Source organism: Cricetulus griseus, chromosome 6, assembly GCF_003668045.3.
Source record: "Cricetulus griseus strain 17A/GY chromosome 6, alternate assembly CriGri-PICRH-1.0, whole genome shotgun sequence".
Lineage (NCBI taxonomy): Eukaryota > Metazoa > Chordata > Mammalia > Rodentia > Cricetidae > Cricetulus > Cricetulus griseus.
This window is the reverse complement of record NC_048599.1, coordinates 155,199,690-155,220,147: the sequence shown is the minus strand read 5'-3', so window position 1 is coordinate 155,220,147 and position 20,458 is coordinate 155,199,690. Positions and strand designations below refer to the sequence as shown.

Below are 20,458 nucleotides of genomic sequence, written 5' to 3'. Positions count from 1 at the left end.
CATCAAAATGTGTGCAAAGCCTGTGTCCACGCCTACACAGGCCAGCTCCTGCGGGGTGTCACCGGGAGGAGACCTAGGGGCTTGGATGTTGAAGGGCTAGGGCACTGACGCTCTAGGACTCCACCTTGGCCAAAGTGGACAAAGTTCGAGGCTCAGAGCTATTCTAGAGCCATCTTGCCACAGTCCATCCAACTTCTGATCAAATGAGATTAAGTGACTCTAATACTGGACACTAATCTCCCTACGTCTCCAGCAATGACTTGTATTTTCATCTTCATTAAAAATCTAGATGTGGGTGCAAATTTTAGTTCCATGAACTCTTGTGTATTTGAAGATCCCATCTAGGTTTTCAGCAACCTTCCTCAGAGAAAGCATTCTGTATCTGGTTTTGACAACTCAGGTATTCAGAGAACCCTGGTGACACTAGAACTTATTGGGCCTAATTAGAAATGCTCTGGGGTGGGCACTCTGGTACCAGTGGCTTTCTGTTGCCCGGTGAAGCCGTTCTGAATGGTGAAAATGGCTGAGAAGGCTCCTGTGCTGGGCCTCACTCGGGGCTGCAGGAACAGCTGTGGGTGAAGTCCGGATGTCCCTGAGCCCTGCACCATCAGAACTCCACATCACACAGTTTCTCCCCAGCACCACGTCTCAGCTGTCCCAGAGCCAGCAACACCTCAGGAGGTCAGCACTGATGCAGCCCAAGACCAGCATTAGCAGAGCCCAAGCAGGCTCTGCCCCACCAATGCTCCACTTGGGGGAAATCTGGCTTACCTTTGTTGAAGAAGTCACAGTCGTATGCTAAAGAAGAAAGGAGAGAGAATTCCCATGAACAAGGCACCTGGACCTAGCCTCCTCCCTCATCAAGGACTGGATCTGGCCTATTTCCAAAACTCCAAGATTAAGGGATGAACTTGGATCCAAATGTCTTTTTGTTTGTTTTGTTTTGTTTTGTTTTGTTTTTCAAGACAGGGTTTCTCTGTATAGCTCTGGCTGTACTGAAACTCACTCTGTAGACCAGGTTGGCCTTGAACTCAGAGATTCATCTGCTTCTGCCTCTTGAATGCTGGGATTAAAGGTGTGTGTCATTACCACCCCACAGATCCAAGTGTCTCAAGAGGAAGAAATATAGTGGTCCTTCTTTGTATCCCAGAACAAGGCTCAAAGTCTGGCTAGGAGTAGCACTCAGCAATTTGAATGAATGGATAGATGGATGGATGAATGAATGAATGAATGAATGAATGAATGTTGGACAGAAGAGTATGTTTTGTGTGACCATAAAGGTCAAGCATAGACTATGAAGGTGAAGATGTGAAGATGTAGCCCAGTCAGTAGAGAGCTTGCCTAGCATGTACAAGGTCCTGGATTCAAAGTTTCTCCAGCATTGCATTATATGGTATGGTGGTGCAAACCTCTAATCTCAGCACTCAGAAGGTGGAGGCAGAAGTACCAAGCTCAAGGTCATCCTTGGCTATATAGTGAGTTTGAAATAACCCTGGACTAGAGAGCCTGTCTCAAATACAAATAAACAGGATCAAAGTGTAGAAGATATGATTGGATATTTTGCAGAAGAGCCCAAAGAAGGAACGCAAGCACGAGACAGAAGTTCCTCAGCCTTGAATGGAATGGGACGAAGGGCTTCCAGGATCCCGGACTCCACAACCCCTCTGGGCATTTCCATTCCACCAAAGCGCTTTTAGACATTAAGGAGCACATAAAGTGTGGACCCATTGCGCCCTCTAGTGGATAATCTGCATCTATTCAATGGCATCTCTTAAAATTCCTCAGCCCACAATGGACCTTGCCCAGTATGCCAACCAAGAACAAAACTATGAGGAACCACCTGAGTGCACCTGGGATAAAGGTGGAGGAAGTGTCTGCGCCACACAAAGGGATGGTGTGAAGAGAGTCATCAACACCTCATTACATCCTAGACCTACAATCAACACATTTGGTTCTGCCCTCATGCCCTCTTGCAAGGTCATTAAAAGTCAGAAGATGAAGCAAGGTGTGGTGGCACACACCCTTAATCCAAGAATTTGGGAGGCAGAGACAGACGGACCTCTGTGAGTTGGAGGCCATTCTGGTCTATATAACAGTCAGGACTACACAGAGATACCCTGTCTCAAAAAAACAAAAAGTGAGAAGCTGGCTTGCCATGAGCCTATGGATAAGCACTTGCTTTTCCTCATTTGTGGACATGGAGTGTTGAACCATAAACTATGAGGGGGACTGGGGAGGTGACTCAGTTGGTAAAGAGCTTGCCTAACCAGCACAAGGACCGAGTTCAACCCAGTGTTGGGGAGACAGAGGCAAGTGGATCTCTAGGGCTTATTGGCCAGCCAGCCTAATGGCTACACACTGATGCAAGAAATGCATTTGCAGGGACGTCTGTCCCCATATGTCCAACCTTGGACTGGCAGGGCTTGCTGTGGATCTCAGCACCATTTATTTTAATGTTAGCCAAGGACTTCTCTTTTAAGTTGTAGCTACTTGTTTATTGGGAGATAGGTGTGGCATGGCACACGTGGAGATCAGAGGACAACTGGAGGGAATCTGTCACACGGGTCCTGGAAATGAACTTGGGTTGTCAGGCTTTACAACAAACACCTCTAACCACTGAGCTATCTCACTGGCCCGGGATTATTGATTTTAAAATATCTCGTGTAATATTTCTCACTTTAACTTTAAAATCCCTCCTTGTCCCAACGTCCCATAAACTCATAGACCCAGTGAGGTCCACACATTGCCGTTGTGATGTTTTGATTCTCATTTAAAACCTTATTAATCTTTGGAGAAACTGTCCTTGCTTTGTTTAGGTCACTACTTAATCCTACTTTAATGTGACATTCTAAACATATCCAAACCAATACAAAAAGTTCATAATAAACACAATATCAAAACATTAAAATAAGCAGTAATGGGGTCCCACAGAGCCACCATGGAGCCTAGACCCAGGGGAAACTGATAATGCTGACCTTTGGTATTTGTTTGCAAACAATATTTTTGCAGCGATTTTTAGTTCTTCAAGCTACTACATTAAGCCATTACTGTGTTGGATTCCTGAGTTTTCTGGTGTTCCTGTAAGTGCCACACCTCTGACAAGTGCCTCAACTGCTTCACCTTAGTCCTGATTATTACATGAGACATCACACATGTAGCATGTCATGGTAGGTCCTCCAAAATTATGTGTGTCTCTCTCCTTCCTGAAGGGTGGTTACCAGAAGCAGGGAGAGGGGAGATACCACTAGGAACCTTCAACTATGCTGAAGGACCTTGGGGGCAACAGGCACGGAGAAAGGAAGCCGAGGGAGGGGAGGGTACTCCTCTGTCTTCTCCCTGGGGTCCCCCAGCCTGGAGCTCCAGGGGCTGGGGACGTGCCAACACAGCTGTGTCTATTAACAGTGTTACACAGTGCCAGGCCAGCACGGTAAGCTTTGTGTCTGTTAATGCTCTCAGCATCTGTGAGGTGCAGACTCAGCTTTGCCCCTGTGCTGTAGAGATGGGATGAACCCAGGCCCCAGATGACAGAGCTGGGGTCTGAAACGGATTATCTTCCCTTGTTGAGCCACTGACCCAAAATGAGATGAGAAAAAATCCACTGTGGGATATTGGAATCTAAGGGAAATGATTTTAGGAAGTTAATTTAACCTTCCACACATTTTATTTCAGCTCTCACTTATTTTGTGTGTTTATGATATACATTTATACCTCAGTAAATGTATATAATTGTGTGTGCACATACACATGTGTGCACAGACTATTTCCATCTCACAGAGGTGTCCATCCACTGCATCCACAGACCCTCTCCACAGCTCAGCTGACAAAGGCTTTTATATTCGTGCCTATATGAGCCTACAGGAAGTCAGCCAAGGCCTGTCTATTTCTATTTTTCAGGTGATAAAAACTGGGGCTCAGAGGAGTTGGGCAGCTTGTTTGAGGTCACACAGCATGCAAAAGCCAGTCTGGCCCTGAAGCCCAGCCCAGGGTGTGGGACTCCACTCCCTTAGCAATGAGGTTAAGGACAAAGGACCAGGCCCTACAGGGATGAGCTCCAGCTACTCTACTCTCCTGCATGACTTGAGCATGGCATGCACACCTCTCTCTCTCTCTCTCTCTCTCTCTCTCTCTCTCTCTCTCTCTCTCTGTTTGCCACAGGCTCACCAGTTGCAACACAGGAATATACAGTCATGGGGGTGTAGTCTGGAACACTCACGGCAGAGGCGGGGGGTCCGCCAATCAATGACCACCCCGTGCTGGCAGCACTGATGGGCATAGGCAGACACGCTGGCACAGAAGCACTCACAGTCACCACCCCAGCTGCAGCCACATGTGTCCGTCAGGCAGTTTGAGTAAAACCAAGTGACATCAACCTAGGGAGGGTCAGAGGACTCTGAATGTCAAACCTGCATCTTTTTCTGTGAAACACAGCACAAAGATGTCAAAGGTAGAATGAGCTGTTTGCATGGGATGTGGGCTGGGGGTGGGGGTGGGCAGGCAGCTCGGAAAGCAAGGGCAGATACCCGTTTTGAGAGGCTCATCCTGAGCCTGGGTGTTGGACTCAGGGGACTAAGGAACCACTAAACCACAGACAGCACGCATGACCTGCCCAGCCAGGTTCGAGACACAAAGGCCAGGCTGCAATGGTCCTTGAAGCCCTGGAGAAGCCACTGCAGCAGAGCCCCAAGCTTCTCATCTCCATGGAGAGCAGGGAAAAGGCAGGGGTGCCGCACAGGGGGTCAGTGCTCTCTCTGCAACAGAACTTCCTCATGAGCAGGGACAGCCTGGGACAGCTGGACTTGCAGAGAGCACAGAGGCTTGGCTGGCTGGCCCTAGGCAGCAGGGACTTAGGGAAGGATTTAGAGCACAGGCAGGAGAATGACGGGGGAAGAGATGGGCCTCTTTTAAGGGAGTCTTTGAAAAGGAAGGGTGCTGGGAAGGTGGAAGGGACTTGGGAGCAGCCAAGGTGGCCCACTTCACACAGGGAGGCACTCACCACAGGGTGGCAGGGCTCGAACACCTCACTGAGCAGAATACTACACTCCTTCCTGGCAAATGGTTCTCGGAGAGGATTGAGGACACACGTGTCCCGGGGGTCAGGGGTATCTGGGCACTGTAGGATAAAGGAAGAGCTGAGCCTGTGGCACCCAGCAGAGAGATCTCCCTATCCTTTGTATCCCTGTGCCTGGTCACAGGGAGGCACTGAGCCTGCCCTCTTAGTGTCCACATTCCCTGGAGAGTGGGAGCAGCCTCCAACCTGTCCCCAACAAACAGAACAAACACACAAAGGGACATATCAGGTTGTGAGTCTGTGATGACATGATTGTGTCAGATAAGGTCCTAGAACCCACCTCACTGTGAGGAGGTGGGAAGCCATGTTGGGAACCACACATGACAGGAAGAGGGTGGCCTCTAAGAGTAAGGGTGCTCGCTGGCCGACAGCTAATGAAAGCCAAAGTTTTCAGGCCTACAGGTTCAGGAGTGTAGGTGACCCACAGCTACCCATGTGTGGAGCCTCTAGGTGAGACCCAGCCCTGGATGTCATCTTATCCTCAGCCTGTGGGACACAGAGTAGAAAACCCAGCTTTGTGCTCTGATTCCCAACCACCAGGAACTGAGATAAGATACGTGTCACTTAGTGGCTTTGAGTGGAACACCACTGTTGCACAGCAAAGGGTGGTTAACACGATTTCCCCAGAGCTGGTCCTACTTCCCAGGCCCATATTTTTATGCACTGCCTCCCCAGCATGCCTAAAGTGATGAGCAATAAAGAAATATGGGCTGGTGGGGAGGGGGTTCTCAAATACAAAATCAGTCATCCATTCAGCTTTTCTAAAATGGGGGTGGGTGCTGTGCCCAATTGCTATGCTTCCCCATCTCTATCCTCCTGCAAAGAACTAAGATCCACTCAGTGCAGGCAAGAGACACATGAAATTGTCCTATCACCATTCTCCATTGCTGCACCAAAGGCAGACATAATTAATCAATCACAGTCCTTAGATATTTCTCAATGACACTTTGCAGGCAGCCTCTTGGACTGATGAGAGTTGTTATGGGTTCTCTCCTGGCACAGCCCCCTCACCTCTACAGAAGACTAAGTTCATCCAAGCCCAAGATAAGCGAAACAAGAAGCCAAGACTCAATTCAGTGCCCCCCTCCAGCTCACAGCTTGGCAGCATCAGGTATCTCCCAACCCTCAGGATGTCTCCATGCTTCTGCACATGGTCTCCCTCCAAACACATCCTATCTGCTAAATTCCACCCTTGGCCTCACCTTCTTCTTGAAGCATTCACAGAGGATTACCTCAGTCCACAGTATTCTCCTCTCTGTGCCCTAGCTAGTGCCAGAAGTGGTGATGGTGGAGAGGGTGGACAAGCTGGGCAGGGTTCAATAAGCCCGGCCTTCCACACTAGGGGACCATCTTGCCTAGGATAGGAACTCCACCTTTTCCATTTTACTAGTCACCTGAGTTTGGCCAAGGGCAGCGTGAGCTGCCTGCCTTGTGGGGTAGAGACAGAGCCTTGGGCTAGGAATACAGCAGAGGGCACTCCCTGGAAGAGCCTCACACCGATGTTGCTGTCCCCTGACTTGGGGCCAGGATGTGTATGGCCCATCTGAGACCGTGAGAGGTGCCAGCCAGCTGGAAGGCCTTACCTCCACTGCTGCCCAACTGCTGCCAAACTCCTGGGGGTTTGTTAACTCCAGGTTCTCTGGGGTCCTCATCTCATTGACAGTTTTCAGGTCAAAGTTCCCACAAAGGCCCACCAACTGACCCTGAAAGGAGGAAGGGCACCATGTTAGCTGCTAGTACAGCAGGGCAGCACCAAGACCATTGACCCAGAAGTAACTACGGGGAAGATGGTTTGAAGAGGGACAGACCAGAGAAAGATGCCAGACAGAATGGGTAGCAGTGGCCAGGACAGGGCTGTGATTCCCCCAGGCCCTCAGAGAGGGCCAAGGACAGCAGCAGCCTGCCTCAGTCCTGGACAATGGAAGAGATGGTGGTGCCCAGGTCTCATGACTACCTGCCACTGAGGGCCAGCCTGGACATGAACAGTGGTTCTCTGGTCCCAGAGGAGGGTGATGAGCTCCCGAGGAAAATGCACCAGTGTGAAAAAGCCTGCTCTCCAGATGTGCACAGCATGCTTCTCATCCAGGAAGCTCTCAGGACTCTAGAGAGGCGAACTAGTCAGTCCTGAGCTCAAGTGTCCCTCAACACCAAGTCAACCAGACATGGTCATGAACATTGCCCAACCCCAAGGCCTCACCAACACCTCTCCCTCCTTCTACCCCAATGCTGCCCTCTGCTCCTACAAAGAATCCATCAGAGCCTCTGCCTCAGTGGCATTACAGATCCCAACCCTCTCCTGCCTCATCACCACCAATCTGTCACGGTCCTCACAGCCTTCCCCAGTACAGGTCCTTACAGGATAACCCGAGTCATCATCAAAGATGACAAGGGAACTGCCCACGCTGATGGAGATGGACTTCCTGCAGATGACGCCGGAGCTGTAGCAGTTCACATCTTCCACCATCACTGAGAAGCTGAGCTCTGAAGTACTCTGAGAAGAAAAGACGCCAGTACAGCCAGGGAAAGGACACATCCTGGGAAGAGCACAGAGGAGAAGCAGTGTGGACTCTTTTTGTGAGTGCTGGTGTGGAGGTAAGGGTGTGTTTGTGTGTGGTGGTAAACCAGGCAGCTATTCGCATGTATGTATGCATATGCAATGTGGAAGCCAGGTGACGAGCTTGGGTGTCATTGTTGGGTTCTGTTCACCCTTACAGTGAAGTAAGATCTCTCACTGGCCTGGAACTCACTAAGGTGGCTAAACTGGGCCAGGGAGCCCCAGGGGACATGCCTGTCCCTGCCTCCCCAGGTCTTGGACTACAAGTTCAGCCCAGCTTTTATGTGGGCTCTGGAGATAGATGATCTATGCTGCTTGCAAAGCAAGAGCTCTATTGACTGAGGGATCTCCCAGCCCTGAATCTATCTCTCATCAGCTGTGTGGCTTTGGTCAGCTTACTTCAGTTTTCTGACACTCAGATTCATTTTCCTGCTGCCCAGTGCCATGTTCAGCAGTGCCCAAAGGGTCTGAGGAATGAGTGAGTGAGTGAATGGGTGTAACTGGGGTGGAAAGGGGACACTGTCTTACAGTGTAAGCATCCTATGCTGGAAGCTTGCGGGTATTCAATAGCATTTTAAACATACATCATTTTTATGCAGCAATTCCACTCCAAAGAGCTAAGAGATACAGTTTTACTAGTGTTTCCTGCGGCACTAAAGTACTCCAACTAAGCTAAAATTCATCCATCCCTAAGTGGCACAGTACTCTATGTGTGGAATGTTTGAACCAGCATTTAAAATAACATAGAATATACTGACAGTGTGTGATAATACCCAAGGCACAATATAAAATGGGAAAAGAAAGCTGTGGAGTCTTAGTGTGTGTGTGTGTGTGTGTGTGTGTGTGTGTGTGTGTGTGTGTGTAAAACTCTATCTTAAAATTACTTTTTAGAAATGGACACACCATGGTTTGTGTCTGTAGTTCACCTGCTCAAGAGGCCATGGTGGAGATCACTACAACCTGAGAGTTTGAATTCATAGCAAGACCTTCATCTCAAAATAAATATAAAATTTGAAAAAAGAAGCCTAAAACCGAATGGCACAAGTTCAATAGTGTGTATCTTGTGGAGCTATTGAAATGACGTGAAATATCCCAGCACAATGCTTGTCCATAGACAAGCGCCTGTGAAAGCTCCCGTTTCGCCCAGCATATGCAAGCTCTGGGCACAAAAATCAACAATAAATGAATAAGTGCAAATCTTCTCTGTCATTATGGTTATTGCTGGTACTCATATGATGAGATGGGTGGGCCTAAGAAAATCAATGTCCCCTTGGATATCTGGCACTGCTGTACATCCTGCTGGTACCCCCTTCCTCTGGGGAGCTCTTGCCTTCACTGTGCCACCCATGTCACCATTCCTCTTCTTCTTTGTGAACAAAGAATTTTAACACATGACTCAGGGAGTCTTCCTGCAGCCTACCACTTTTCTTTCCTGGTTCTGTGTCTACCTACCTGTGTTACCTCAAACAAGTTCCCTAACTACCCCTGGTCCATGGTATCACATCTGTCACATGGGAACAACTAACTCAATCTATCCACAGCTGTGAAAATTAAGTGAGAGAACCCATAATGATGGTCAGTGGAGCAAGCGTTGGTGGCGCATGCCTTTAATCCCAGAACTTGGGAGGCAGAGGCAGGCGGATCTCTGTGAGTTCAAGGCCAGCATGGTCTCTAGAGCAACTGCCAGGATAGGCTTCATAGCTACACAGAGAAACCCTGTCTCGAAAAACAGAAAAAAAAAAAAAGATCCTATTTGCCACTTAATGGGGCTGGAGAGATGGCTCAGAGGTTAAGAGCGCCGACTAGTCTTCCAGAGGTCCTGAGTTCAATTCCCAGCAATCACATGGTGGCTCACAACCATCCATTATGAGATCTGGTGCCCTCTTCTGGTGTGCAGATATACATGGAAGCAGAATGTTGTATACATAATAAATAAAATCTTTAAAATAAAAAAAAATATGATCAGTGGACCACTAGGCACTCATTGCTAGCAAGGCATAAAAGACATGAGCTCTCTTCTACCACAGACAGGAAAAACATCAGGACTGGTGGGACGAGGCTGTGATGGTGAGTGGACCGGAAGTAGGGTTTCCTTCACCATGTGGAGGCTGTCTCTGGAAGCTCTCTGGTGAGGACTTAGATATCCCTCACCCATTCAACTATACAGTAGCCTAGAGTCCAGACCATCTACACATCCGAAAGGTCTTGGTCCCTGGCTATTCTGGATGCCAGAAGCAGCTTGGTAAACACACTCAGGAACTCACTTTGATCAGGTGCACTTTGCATGCCCCTACGAAGTCAAATGGAAGCCCATCAAATGTACGGTAGTGTCGGTCCCCATAGACAGTGCAGGTGGAGGCACAGGGGTGCAGGGTGCACTGGAATGAACCCCGCCGGCACACACTGAAACACACACAGAGACATATTACAGAATATACTTCACCCCATGCTGGAACGCCCTGGAAACCATTTCCTGCTGAATGCACATGGTGTGCCCCTAAAGATGGGGTTCAGCAAGCATAACAGCCTCCTGCAGAAAGGAGTCTATGGTGCTCCTTTATCACTCATTCATTTGTTCATTCATTCTTTCATTCAACAGATCATTGATGATGGACACATCTCAAGCATTTCCCCAAGAGTTTAAGAAACATCGGTGAACAAAAGAGAAGAAAACCCCTCTGGTTTAGTGAATCTTGTTTCCTACAGAAAAGGGCGCACCCTGCCTGCTTTGGCAGGTGGGCTGTGCTGTGGCAGAGGATGGGGCTTGGAGGAAAATAGGATGTGTTTGGGAAGGAGTCACAGTTTTAAACAGGGTTGTCAGAGACATGGAGCAGAGACCTCAAGGAGCTGAGAAAGTTAGTTATATGGACATTTGGAAGAAGAGCATTGTGGGGAGATGGTGTGGTCTACAATGACCTTGAAGAACACTCAGGTGATAACAGCTCAGATGAGCAGCCCAAGGATAAGAGGGCAGAGAGGTTCAGAGGGTGGTGGAGGGCTGAGTGGTACAGGTCTGAGAAGGCCAGGTGAGGCTGTGCCTTCTTCCTAGAGGACCGAGGTAGGGATGGCTCCATCTGACTGGTACTGGGCAAAGGGGAGGGAAAAGCCACCTGAGGTGATGGCAGTGGATTAGAGAAAAGAGGACAGGGGCTCGGTGCAAAGTCACAGCCATTGGAAGGCTTCTTGAAGAGGTAGTCAGATTTTAAGCATATTTTAAAGGCAGATCAAAAGATTCAAAGACTTTACTATCTGACAAGCTCAAGCCAACGAGATTCAATATTGTAACCAATCAGCTCTGGCTACCAGTCATGAACTCTGACACTTGAGCACACCTGCAAGGGGATCAAGTGACAGTCTACTCTAGGACTTCCTGAGTCAGACAGCCAGGGTTCTGGTGGTACACACATACCCTGGTGTGTATGAAAACCATCTGGGAACTTGGCCTTGACTGTGACCATACTTCTGACATGGAAAGACTTGCCATGCCCATCCTCTGGACTAAAGAAATGTGGCATTTCCACCACACATAAGACAGGAGCTGGGAGGCAGCTGCCACTGGCTGGATGACTCTCTGAGAGTCTCCTCTAGGCTCCTGACCCCAGTCTGTCTCTACTGAAACCAATCCAATCCAGGCACACACTTCGGTATATGTGTACTAATATTACTGAATGAACACTGTAGAAATATACCCACATACGCACTCATTTTAAATATAAGCATTTCTGTATTCATAGGCAAAACACACAAATCACACAAACATCCATTCAAGTGAATGAAAATATGTGTGTGTATATATATATGTTTAATGCACAGTCACTCACTTTAGTTCATTATGTACTAAATAGATGTATATGTATGTAAACACATATGAACACACCAGTATACATATGTAAATTTCTAACTGCCATATTAATGAATTTATTTATTCACTTGCCTTTTTAATGTACGTCCATGTATGTTCACTCACATGACTTTATTCATACCCACACATATATATGTTCATTTAAATATGCAAACACATTTTCATGATTATAAACATGCAAGTGTTTATGTTCATAGATATATCTGACCATTCATTAAATAGTTACAAATAAGTGCTATTTTACATACATGTACTTGTGTGTACAACAGTCACCGTGAATGTGAACATAATGAAGGTAAAATCACACTATTTCCATCAAAAAAAAAATGAAGCCAGCTTGGGGGACTTACCAGGTGTGGCAGGAAGATGCTACCTGGTCCCCAGGGAAATACTCCTTCCCCTTCCAGACACATGGACACTCCTCTGGTGGGAAGCATGCATTCCCGTGTCTGAGCAGGCTGGGAGGACACAAGCGAGCCATCAGAAGAGCACTCCTAGATCTGCTGCGATGTAGAAAGGCCCAGTCCCCCATGGGTAGCACCATCCCTAGGCAGGTAGGCTGGCATTAAGAACGCTAGCTCTCCATGAGCCAGAGAGAAAGCCAGTGAGCAGCAATCCTCAGGACTTCTGCTCCAGTCCCTACTTGATCTCTTGCCCTGACTTCTCTCAGTGATGGGCTGTGACCTGGAAGAACAGTCCAAACAAACTTTCCTCTCCAAGAACCTCTTGGTTTATCCCAGCAATAGGAAGCCAAGTAGGACAGACACAGACATCCCCACCCCTTGTAATGCCCCCAGGGTCCTTTGGGGCAATGGCTAGCACTGTAGATTCTTAGATGGATTTGGAGAGACATGGTGACCAGGGAGCATAGAAGTAACTGTGGAGGAGAGGAGCTGGTGGTGGTGGGACTGGAGCATCTTTGAGAGCCTTTTACCTTCAAGAGAACTTTTCAGGATGGTAGAACTGCTCCCTGTCATAATCACCTTTGCTGAGCTCCCTAGAAATACAGGTGGATTCCCCACAGTGTCCTATATACCCGTAAATAATCCTGAGCAGACCCAAGCCCAGAGCCAGGATCCAGTCCCGGACTCTTTCCCAGTATCTCTCTGTGGTCACATTTTGGTCACATTTTGGCTCCTGACTGCAGAGACCTAGCCATCTATGACCTCAGACTGAGAGACAGGCTTGTGCAAACAGACGGTATTCTGAGAGGCCTTCAGGGATGCACTTCAAGGTCTGAGGCCTGGGTGGCTGTAGGTGAGGCAAGGATTCACTGTGGGCAAGTGCAGACTGGGGAAGGAGATGGCATGTGCCCCACACTGTGGACCCCGTCAGTCTCTCTGTGCAAGAGACTTGGTATAAGTCTGTTCCTTCAGCAGACTATTCCTCCTGTGGCCCTGGCCTGTGTTTTCTTCTGCAGAATAGGAGTAAGCACCTCCCTGCTCTGAGACTAACAGTGGCAGCACCAGTGTCTGACACACCGTAAAGCTCCAATGTGCCCCACCCATCCAGAAGCTCTGACCCTCATTTCAATCCCTTTGATTGTCAGGCCAGAGCCAGGGCTCCCAAGTGACAACTAATCCCTACACAGACTGAGGGCACAACTCCGTGCTGCCAAGTCATGGATGGCATGGTTCCCAGGGCCCTCTTTGACCCAGACCTGAGAACAGCACTGGCAGAACTCAGCACTGGTCCCTGTGCACAGAGCACACCCATAAGCCCAGCTCCTGTAGCTCCCACACAGCCCCCATACAGCATCTGGGGTCCCAGGAAGGAGGCTGCTATTGTTGGGTGTGGCTTTCCCTTGGGGTTATTCCAGGGGCTTCTCTCTCTACCCAGGAGCTATGATCAGGGACAGAGGCTGAGAGCTGATAACGGGTTTTCTTGTGCCTGGTCTTTGATCACTGGGTTCCTTGGGCATCTGGGGTATATCAGACACCTGTCTTGGTGTTTCCAATCTGATTCCTTGTTTAATCCACCTGTTATGGTGACAAGTATTTCAGATCTGAGGAGCAGGTGCTTTCCTCATCCAAGGTCACATGGCTACTGGAAGCAGAACCTGACAGGCCCATTCCAGGCTGAGCTCCTGTTCCTTCCCAAGCTCCCTAAAGGCATCACGGCCACACTGCCTCCTCCTTCCCAGGATCTCCACAGACATCACGGCCACACTGCCTCCTCCTTCCCAGGATCTCCACAGACATCACGGCCATACCGTCTCCTCCTTCCCAGGCAGTGTAAGGTCTTCCCTGCCACCCCCACCTGGAAGTGGAGTTTGTAAGGATCCATACCCCTGGGGACAGGCACAGCCCGACAGACAGGGACCACGTGCTGGCAAGCTCAGGTTCAACAACTGATGCTCACACGTCCTCTCCCTGCTGAGCTCAGGGTCCAGGTCCAGGTCACTGCAGTTCACAAAGATCTGGCCTGCTGGACAGGTAACAGCTAGAAGAAAAGGGGGGTAGGTGCTGCAGACCCTCGGCCTGGACTGGAGGTGGCGCTGTGTGGGTGACTGGAAGAGACAACAGCTTCCCACATCACAGGGAGAAGGTAGATAGGTGTTGCCTCAGTACAGGACAGCCACCCTCAGCAGCACCCACAGTCAAACAGAACCTCTGGACTGGTGACTGCACACTTATCACACTTCCTATTGTAGGTGTCCCCAGCCCTCTTCTCACACGACATTATCAAAGCTACTCTGCTATCTAAAGGTGGCGGAATGGAAAGGAAGTAACCCAGGAAGACCAGGAAAGGGACCCAAAGATGGACAGCCCAGCAGTCTAGAAGGCTGGCCAGAGAATTTAGAACAAGGAGAGTCAATTCCCAACTGCATGTTTCTCTGATACAGGCCCCCCAAATCTCCTTCTTCAGGAAAGTCTGCCATGCTTGCCACACTTTGTGCAAGTGATTGTTTTAGGGAACCCAATAAAAAGCAGGGAAGTTCTGTAGCCAGGATAGAATAGAGCAGAGAGAGAGGAAGAGCCAGATCCTAAAGAGGTAGAAATCCCAAGCCAGAAGAAACCAAAGTAAAGAAGCTTCTGGGAAGGTGCAGGAAACGAGGGTATGAGTGGGGATTCAGGATCATCTGTGAAGGAGATGAAGGTTCAGAGAGGTGAAGTGTGTCACCCAGGCCTGCACAGCTGGCGAGTGCAGGTCATGATGTGAACACAGCACACCCAAACTCAAGGCCTGCTCTTACCACTGGCCACACGCTTACTGTTGCCAGTCCCTGCCCTGTTTCTCACTGGGCCCCTCTGCTGGGAATGCTCCAAGCCTCATGCTCTGCCCACCTCCAGGCACCCACCGCTGCCCTCCCCTGTCTCACCGCTGCCCCATCTCTGTGCTGTGGAGGAGCTCTAAAGTCCAGGCAGTCCCTTCCTCTCTGAAACCCAGTGTCCACCGCTGGGCTGGGCAGAACTAGTCTCAGAAGATACTTGGCAGCTCAGACCGCCCAGACCCCGACATGCTCTCCAGCAGTTTGAGGCTGGGGTGAGGTTTCAGGGTTCCACTATCTAAGCTGGGACCTTTGCCAGGATCACAGGAACACCAACACCCAAGGCAGGGCAAGCTAGAGTAGCACCCCCATCCTGACCAGCACCCCAGTTCTTCACTCTTCCCCACAGCCACCTCCCACCAGCTGGAGTCCCCTCTACCCAAAGCTCCCCCTTTTAGCCTGCTTACCTGGGGCTCGGCTGTCACAGCTCATGATTCCAGCTCTGCAGTGGCTGCAGAGAGTTGAAGGAATTATATCAGCCCAGCCAGTCATCTACGGCCCACCCGGCTCATGCTGTTGCCCTTGGGCCCTGTGGGCCTCAGACAGACATCCCTACTTACTACCCGTGCTCTCCACCATCACCCCACACAGTGACAGAGTGGGTGCTATTTCTTGTGTAGTTAATACCCAGGAAGCTCACCAGTGGCCCAGGGAAGGGATGTCGCTGTCCCCAGGGGGATAGTCCACTCCTTGAAAGTGGCAAGAACATTGGTTCCTACAGAAAGTGGGAGGGAATGGAACAGGCTTGGTAGTGGAATGAAGACAGCCAGGGAAGGGGCCCACCATCAGGAGCTGCAGGCTGAGGATGTGGGGAGGGGTGACAGCAGTTCCTCGGATGTGACACACTTCCAGAGGACCAGAAAGTACACCCAGCACTGAGGTCAGAGGCAGAAAGAACCCAGTGCCAGGTTGGAGGCCATATTTTGAGCTTATAAAAGCACTGTCCCTCCGAAGACAACCCAACTCAGAGCCAGGATTAGAGAGGTGACCTGCTCAGAACTCTACCACCCCAGGCCCAGTCCCTTGTTCTGGGGTGGCATGAGAGCCCTGCTGGCCCAGCATCTGCCCTGCTACGTGACTCAGGCTAGGCCCTCCCAGGCACTGTCTCCTGGACTCTTCGCTGGGACCTGGGATGCAGGGATGTTACTGTCGTCGATCCTTTGGCTCATCTGAGGTCACTGGCTGCATGCCCTTATCACACAACTCTCATAGTTGATTCCAGCTCTGCCAGTATTAGAGCAGAACTGGACAGCGCTTGGGAGAACCGTGGGAGGGACTCTGGAATCTTCTCAGCACTATTCAGCTGTTCCTTGTCTTTCCTGGGTAGTTCAAGGAAGCTTTTATTGAGGGTATTAGTGGGCACGCAGGTGAAACCTCAGAGAGGGGGGTCTACAGTGTGATAAACCTGAGTGGTCCCCCAGTGCCAGCTAAGGGGTGTGTGTGTGACTCCTTTCCCTCATTACTGGAAAACCCCCAAGTGATTAATAGACCATTTCCCAGACTGAGAAACTGAAGCAGAGACTCCAGGAGCCTTGCCAGTTATCCTGAGACCACATCTACCACTCTTTCCACTCTGCCTCCAGCCCCACTGAGCCAGGTTCCTCCAGCCCAAACACAGGCTCCCTCCCGGCCTCTCCCTCACCTCAGGCTCCCTCCCTGCCTCTCCCTCACCTCTGACTCCCTCCCTGCCTCTCCCTCACCTCAGGCTGCCTCCCTGCCTCTCCCTCACCTCAGGCTGCCTCCCTGACTCTCCATCACCTCAGGCTGCCTCCCTGACTCTCCATCACCCCAGGCTCCCTCCCTGCCTCTCCCTCACCCCAGGCTGCCTCTCCCTCACCTCAGGCTCCCTCCCTGCCTCTCCCTCACCTCTGGCTCCCTCCCTGCCTCTCCCTCACCTCAGGCTCCCTCCCTGTCTCTCCCTCACCCCAGGCTGCCTCTCCCTCACCCCAGGCTCCCTCCCTACCCCTCCCTCATTTGGTGGGGGAGTCACTCAGATACCACTTCCACTAAGGGTCTCCCCACATCTTCCTCACCTGTGCATGACAGCCCAGGACTCCTGCCCTCACCCTGTCTGGCTTTCCTGCTATCCTTACCACCCAAGCCCTCTAGGTGCCTGTTTTTTTGGGGGGGTCTGTCTTGACAACTCCGATTGTGGACTTGGGGAACTAGACTCTACTCCATTTACTATTGTACTCTCACTATTGGCATATCCAGAACATGCTAAGATGTACACAGATGTTTGTGGAAGAAGAGAGCTGAGGACAGTGAGGTGCCATGGTTTAATCTGTTTTACAGGAAAGAGAGAGAGGCCTGAGAATAGGTTCAGGAGAGGGAGGGACTACCCCTTCCAACAAGGCCCAGGAGAGCATGAGGGGAAGCAGGGGTGGAAGAAGCTGGGCCCAGCTGTCCAAAGCAGACCCCAGCCTCACGCCCCCCCAAAACTCAGACACCAGGCTGGCCACTCACCTGGGGACACAGAGGTCAGCTTGGGTGTCCAGGTACATGTCTGGTGGGCAGGTGCAACCCTCCACACACTCATCCCTGCTGAAGTTGCCACCACCATTAGCCCCACAGACATCAGGGCTGGCCAGGTCCTGGCATGTTTGTGCACACAGGGCCACACAGGGGCTGTATTCCTTGGTGGCCTCACAGGACAGTGCTGTCGGGAGAAAGGCTGAGCTTGGTGTCTCTTCTTCCCACAACTACATAGGGTGGACTTAGCATCTTGATGAGAAAAACTGAGAATCAGAGAGACATTTGCTCCACCCTGGTCACATGGCAACTCAAGGTCAAAGATGCCACTCATTGTACCGAAATGTCAAAACAACATCTATTACATTCAGTCTGGAAAACCAGGCACTGGTCTTACATAATAACCAGTGGCGAAGCAGCCAGCCCATTACACACACACACACACACACACACACACACACACACACACACACACACTGATGTGGGAACATGCACAGGTTTGAAACCTTCACGGTGAAGATCATGTACTCTCTCCAGCAGTTTCTTTAGATTTTTGTCCCAAGCCTCCAGCCTGCCATCTCCTATGGTGCCACCACCCAGGAGCCTCACACAGACAAAAAAAAAAAAAAAAAAACACTGAAACTGCCAGGATCAATTGTTTTCCAGCCCAGGCTGCTCATCAAAACTACTTAGCATGAGCTTCTCAACACAGCAGACATCTGGAACCCACAACCAGAGTGATACAGGATGTGGACAAGGTTTGAGCATTTTTTAAAGTTCCTTGTATCTCTTTGTACTGCTGGAGTTGGGAACCACTGGCTCTGTCCAAACACCTCTGGAGAAACTAATTCAGAGAGTTATGGAGGTTTGCACAGGGCCACACTGCACGGTGCCTGCCGAGCTGGAGTGGAACTCAGAGGCCCTGGCTCCCAGCAAAATTCCATTTTCTCTACATCTTTGTAAAAGGTCACAGGGAGCCGGGCTCTGTGGGGCTCAGGGCAACAAGGACTAAGACGCAGAAAGCAGTGGAGGGTCACACACTAATGTGACCTCAAACCAGCCTCAGAGCTAGTGTTCTCTAGAAAACCGGTTCTTCTACAGTGAGAAGGTGGCTCCACCCCTGGGGATGGCAAAGAGGAGACTGAAAGCGGGCTAACTCGGACTTGGCCAGAGTGACAGGGACTGGAGGTGGACTGAGGCATAGCTTAGAGAAACAGTCCTGGGCGACATGTTCAAGTGTCAAGCTTAAGGACCGTGTTGGCAGGAAGAGAAGTGGGCTCTGAGTGCTGAAGTCAGGGCTCTGAAGTCAGGCTGGAGGAGACAGGACCTTGCATTAGAGCATCTAGGGGGTAAAGGACACCTGTGTGTCTAACCTAGACTCCCATGGATGTACAGGGGTGGGGCACTCACCACAGGCTGGCAGATGGGCACGGAAGTCAACCAGGAGCCCGTGGCGCCGGCATAGGTGGGCATAGTGGGCCAGTGTGGCACACAGGCAGGGCTGCCCACAGCGGCAGGCATCCCTGCGGCACTGCTCCAAGTAGGGTATTGGGCTCAGATATGCAGAACAGGGTGCAAAGAGCTCCCCCATGAGCACGCTGCATGACTGCAGCGCATAGGAGGCTGGGATGTGAAGATACAGTCTCGATTAGCAGGGGTCTGGCTGCCTACTGCCCCAAGTCTCAGCCTCCCTCCCCTCAGGGTCTTCAGGGGTGTGTGTGTGTGTGTGTGTGTGTGTGTGTGTGTGTGTGTGTGTGTGTGGTGTGCATACATATGTTCATTAGTGTGTGTGCATACATGCATTGTGCATGTGTGCTTCTATGACTACACTAGTACAGTACATATGTGTGCATGTGCACGCACACAGCAGGGATATGAGTAGATACTCCATTCTACCCCACACCAGACAGGATCTAGCTGTTAAAGGAAACACAGAAGTGAACATTGCTGACCAAATTCCAGACCCTCAGGTAGCCAAACTGGTTAGAAGAGACAGTAATCAATTGCTAGTCGGTGAGAGAAGCATGAACCTACCAGATGAGAGAACTAGGGGAAGGCTAGGCAGCCTTAGGGCAGGCGGGGCAACTGCTACTTTAACTCAAGAGGCTAGGAAGGCCTCAATGAGAAGGTAATGTGCGAGTAAAAGTCTGAGAGAAGGGCTGAAGTGCATTTCATCCTGAGGTAAGAGTGTGGCAGGAGAGAGGGAAGCCTGGGAGGAGGGCAGACCTGGCATGTCAGAAGAACAGCATGGAAGCCATGGGAGCTGGCTGGAGAAGAGTACAGGGCAGTGGGGAGAACAGAACAGAAACAGGAGACGGGGCATGGAGGAGGTGTGGTAAAACACTCCTGAGGACTTGGCCTTTGTTCTGAGATGGGATCCAGTACTAAGGTGAACACAGGTGACAGCAGCAGAGCAGACAGCTTCCCCTCTGCCTGGCCTTCCCCTCCCTCCTGCCCCTCTCTGTGGCTTCTGTCTCTCCTATGAAATTGACCATCTCGCCTCTCTCAAAACATTCCACTTCCACTCCAGGCCCCAAGCCTGCCCCCTGCCACACTCCTCACCAGCTTGCAGATGTACATCGCAGGGGTCCAGCAGGGAGCCAGGGACCAGTGGGGAGCAGGCAGACAGGGTTTTCCAAGAATTGCCAAACAGTTGTGGGGTGCTCTCAGGCACACCCATTGGAGACCTGTGGCCATGGCAAAGCTACAGTTGCATACTTGTCCATTCGGACACCAGGATACACTGAATATCTACTCACACAAGCAGTCATGTGCTTACACCTAAACACATGGACACAGGGTAGGCATGAGCATGCACTCTGAGCCACTCTCAAGTGAGCTGTATAGGACCATTGCACACATCAACACACAGAAATATGCATGCATGTGCACACACACACCTCACAAGTGCATGCCAGACACACTAATCATCAAAGCATTCTACAGTCAAACACATGCCACAGTCAAACACATGCAATTAAAGACATGCACATAGATAGCCACATTTAACGAGACCTAGAAGGATCACAATGGGCTTAGAACTGTAGACTTTCAGCACCTCCCCCAAGTTCTTCATGTAAAAAAAGAGCAATGGGACTCAAGGGTTTCCGAGTTTCTCCACCTGCCCTCCTAGGATGTAGGTAGGAAATGGGGCTTGGATGGGGGATGGGAGAGAAAACTGAGACAAGCTTGCTTCCACACTACAGCCGGTGTTAGCACTGTGAGTGTGAG

General features: G+C 50.5%; 1 protein-coding gene across 2 annotated transcripts in view; it reads right to left on the bottom strand.

Moving 5' to 3' along the window:
• The window catches only part of Otog (otogelin), a 70,835-nt gene that overhangs the window by 31,315 nt on the left and 19,062 nt on the right, over positions 1 to 20,458 (bottom strand). For both annotated transcript variants that reach the window (XM_027420542.2, XM_027420543.2), the window contains exons 18-31: positions 19,790 to 19,914; positions 18,638 to 18,850; positions 17,222 to 17,414; positions 15,396 to 15,470; positions 15,163 to 15,206; positions 13,773 to 13,926; positions 11,835 to 11,942; positions 9,887 to 10,025; positions 7,425 to 7,559; positions 7,023 to 7,169; positions 6,652 to 6,771; positions 4,994 to 5,110; positions 4,214 to 4,370; positions 772 to 798 (exon numbers count right to left, since the gene is read on the bottom strand). In XM_027420542.2, the coding sequence (XP_027276343.1) occupies positions 772 to 798; positions 4,214 to 4,370; positions 4,994 to 5,110; positions 6,652 to 6,771; positions 7,023 to 7,169; positions 7,425 to 7,559; positions 9,887 to 10,025; positions 11,835 to 11,942; positions 13,773 to 13,926; positions 15,163 to 15,206; positions 15,396 to 15,470; positions 17,222 to 17,414; positions 18,638 to 18,850; positions 19,790 to 19,914 (1,754 nt within the window). The remainder of the gene's footprint in view (positions 1 to 771; positions 799 to 4,213; positions 4,371 to 4,993; positions 5,111 to 6,651; positions 6,772 to 7,022; positions 7,170 to 7,424; positions 7,560 to 9,886; positions 10,026 to 11,834; positions 11,943 to 13,772; positions 13,927 to 15,162; positions 15,207 to 15,395; positions 15,471 to 17,221; positions 17,415 to 18,637; positions 18,851 to 19,789; positions 19,915 to 20,458) is intronic.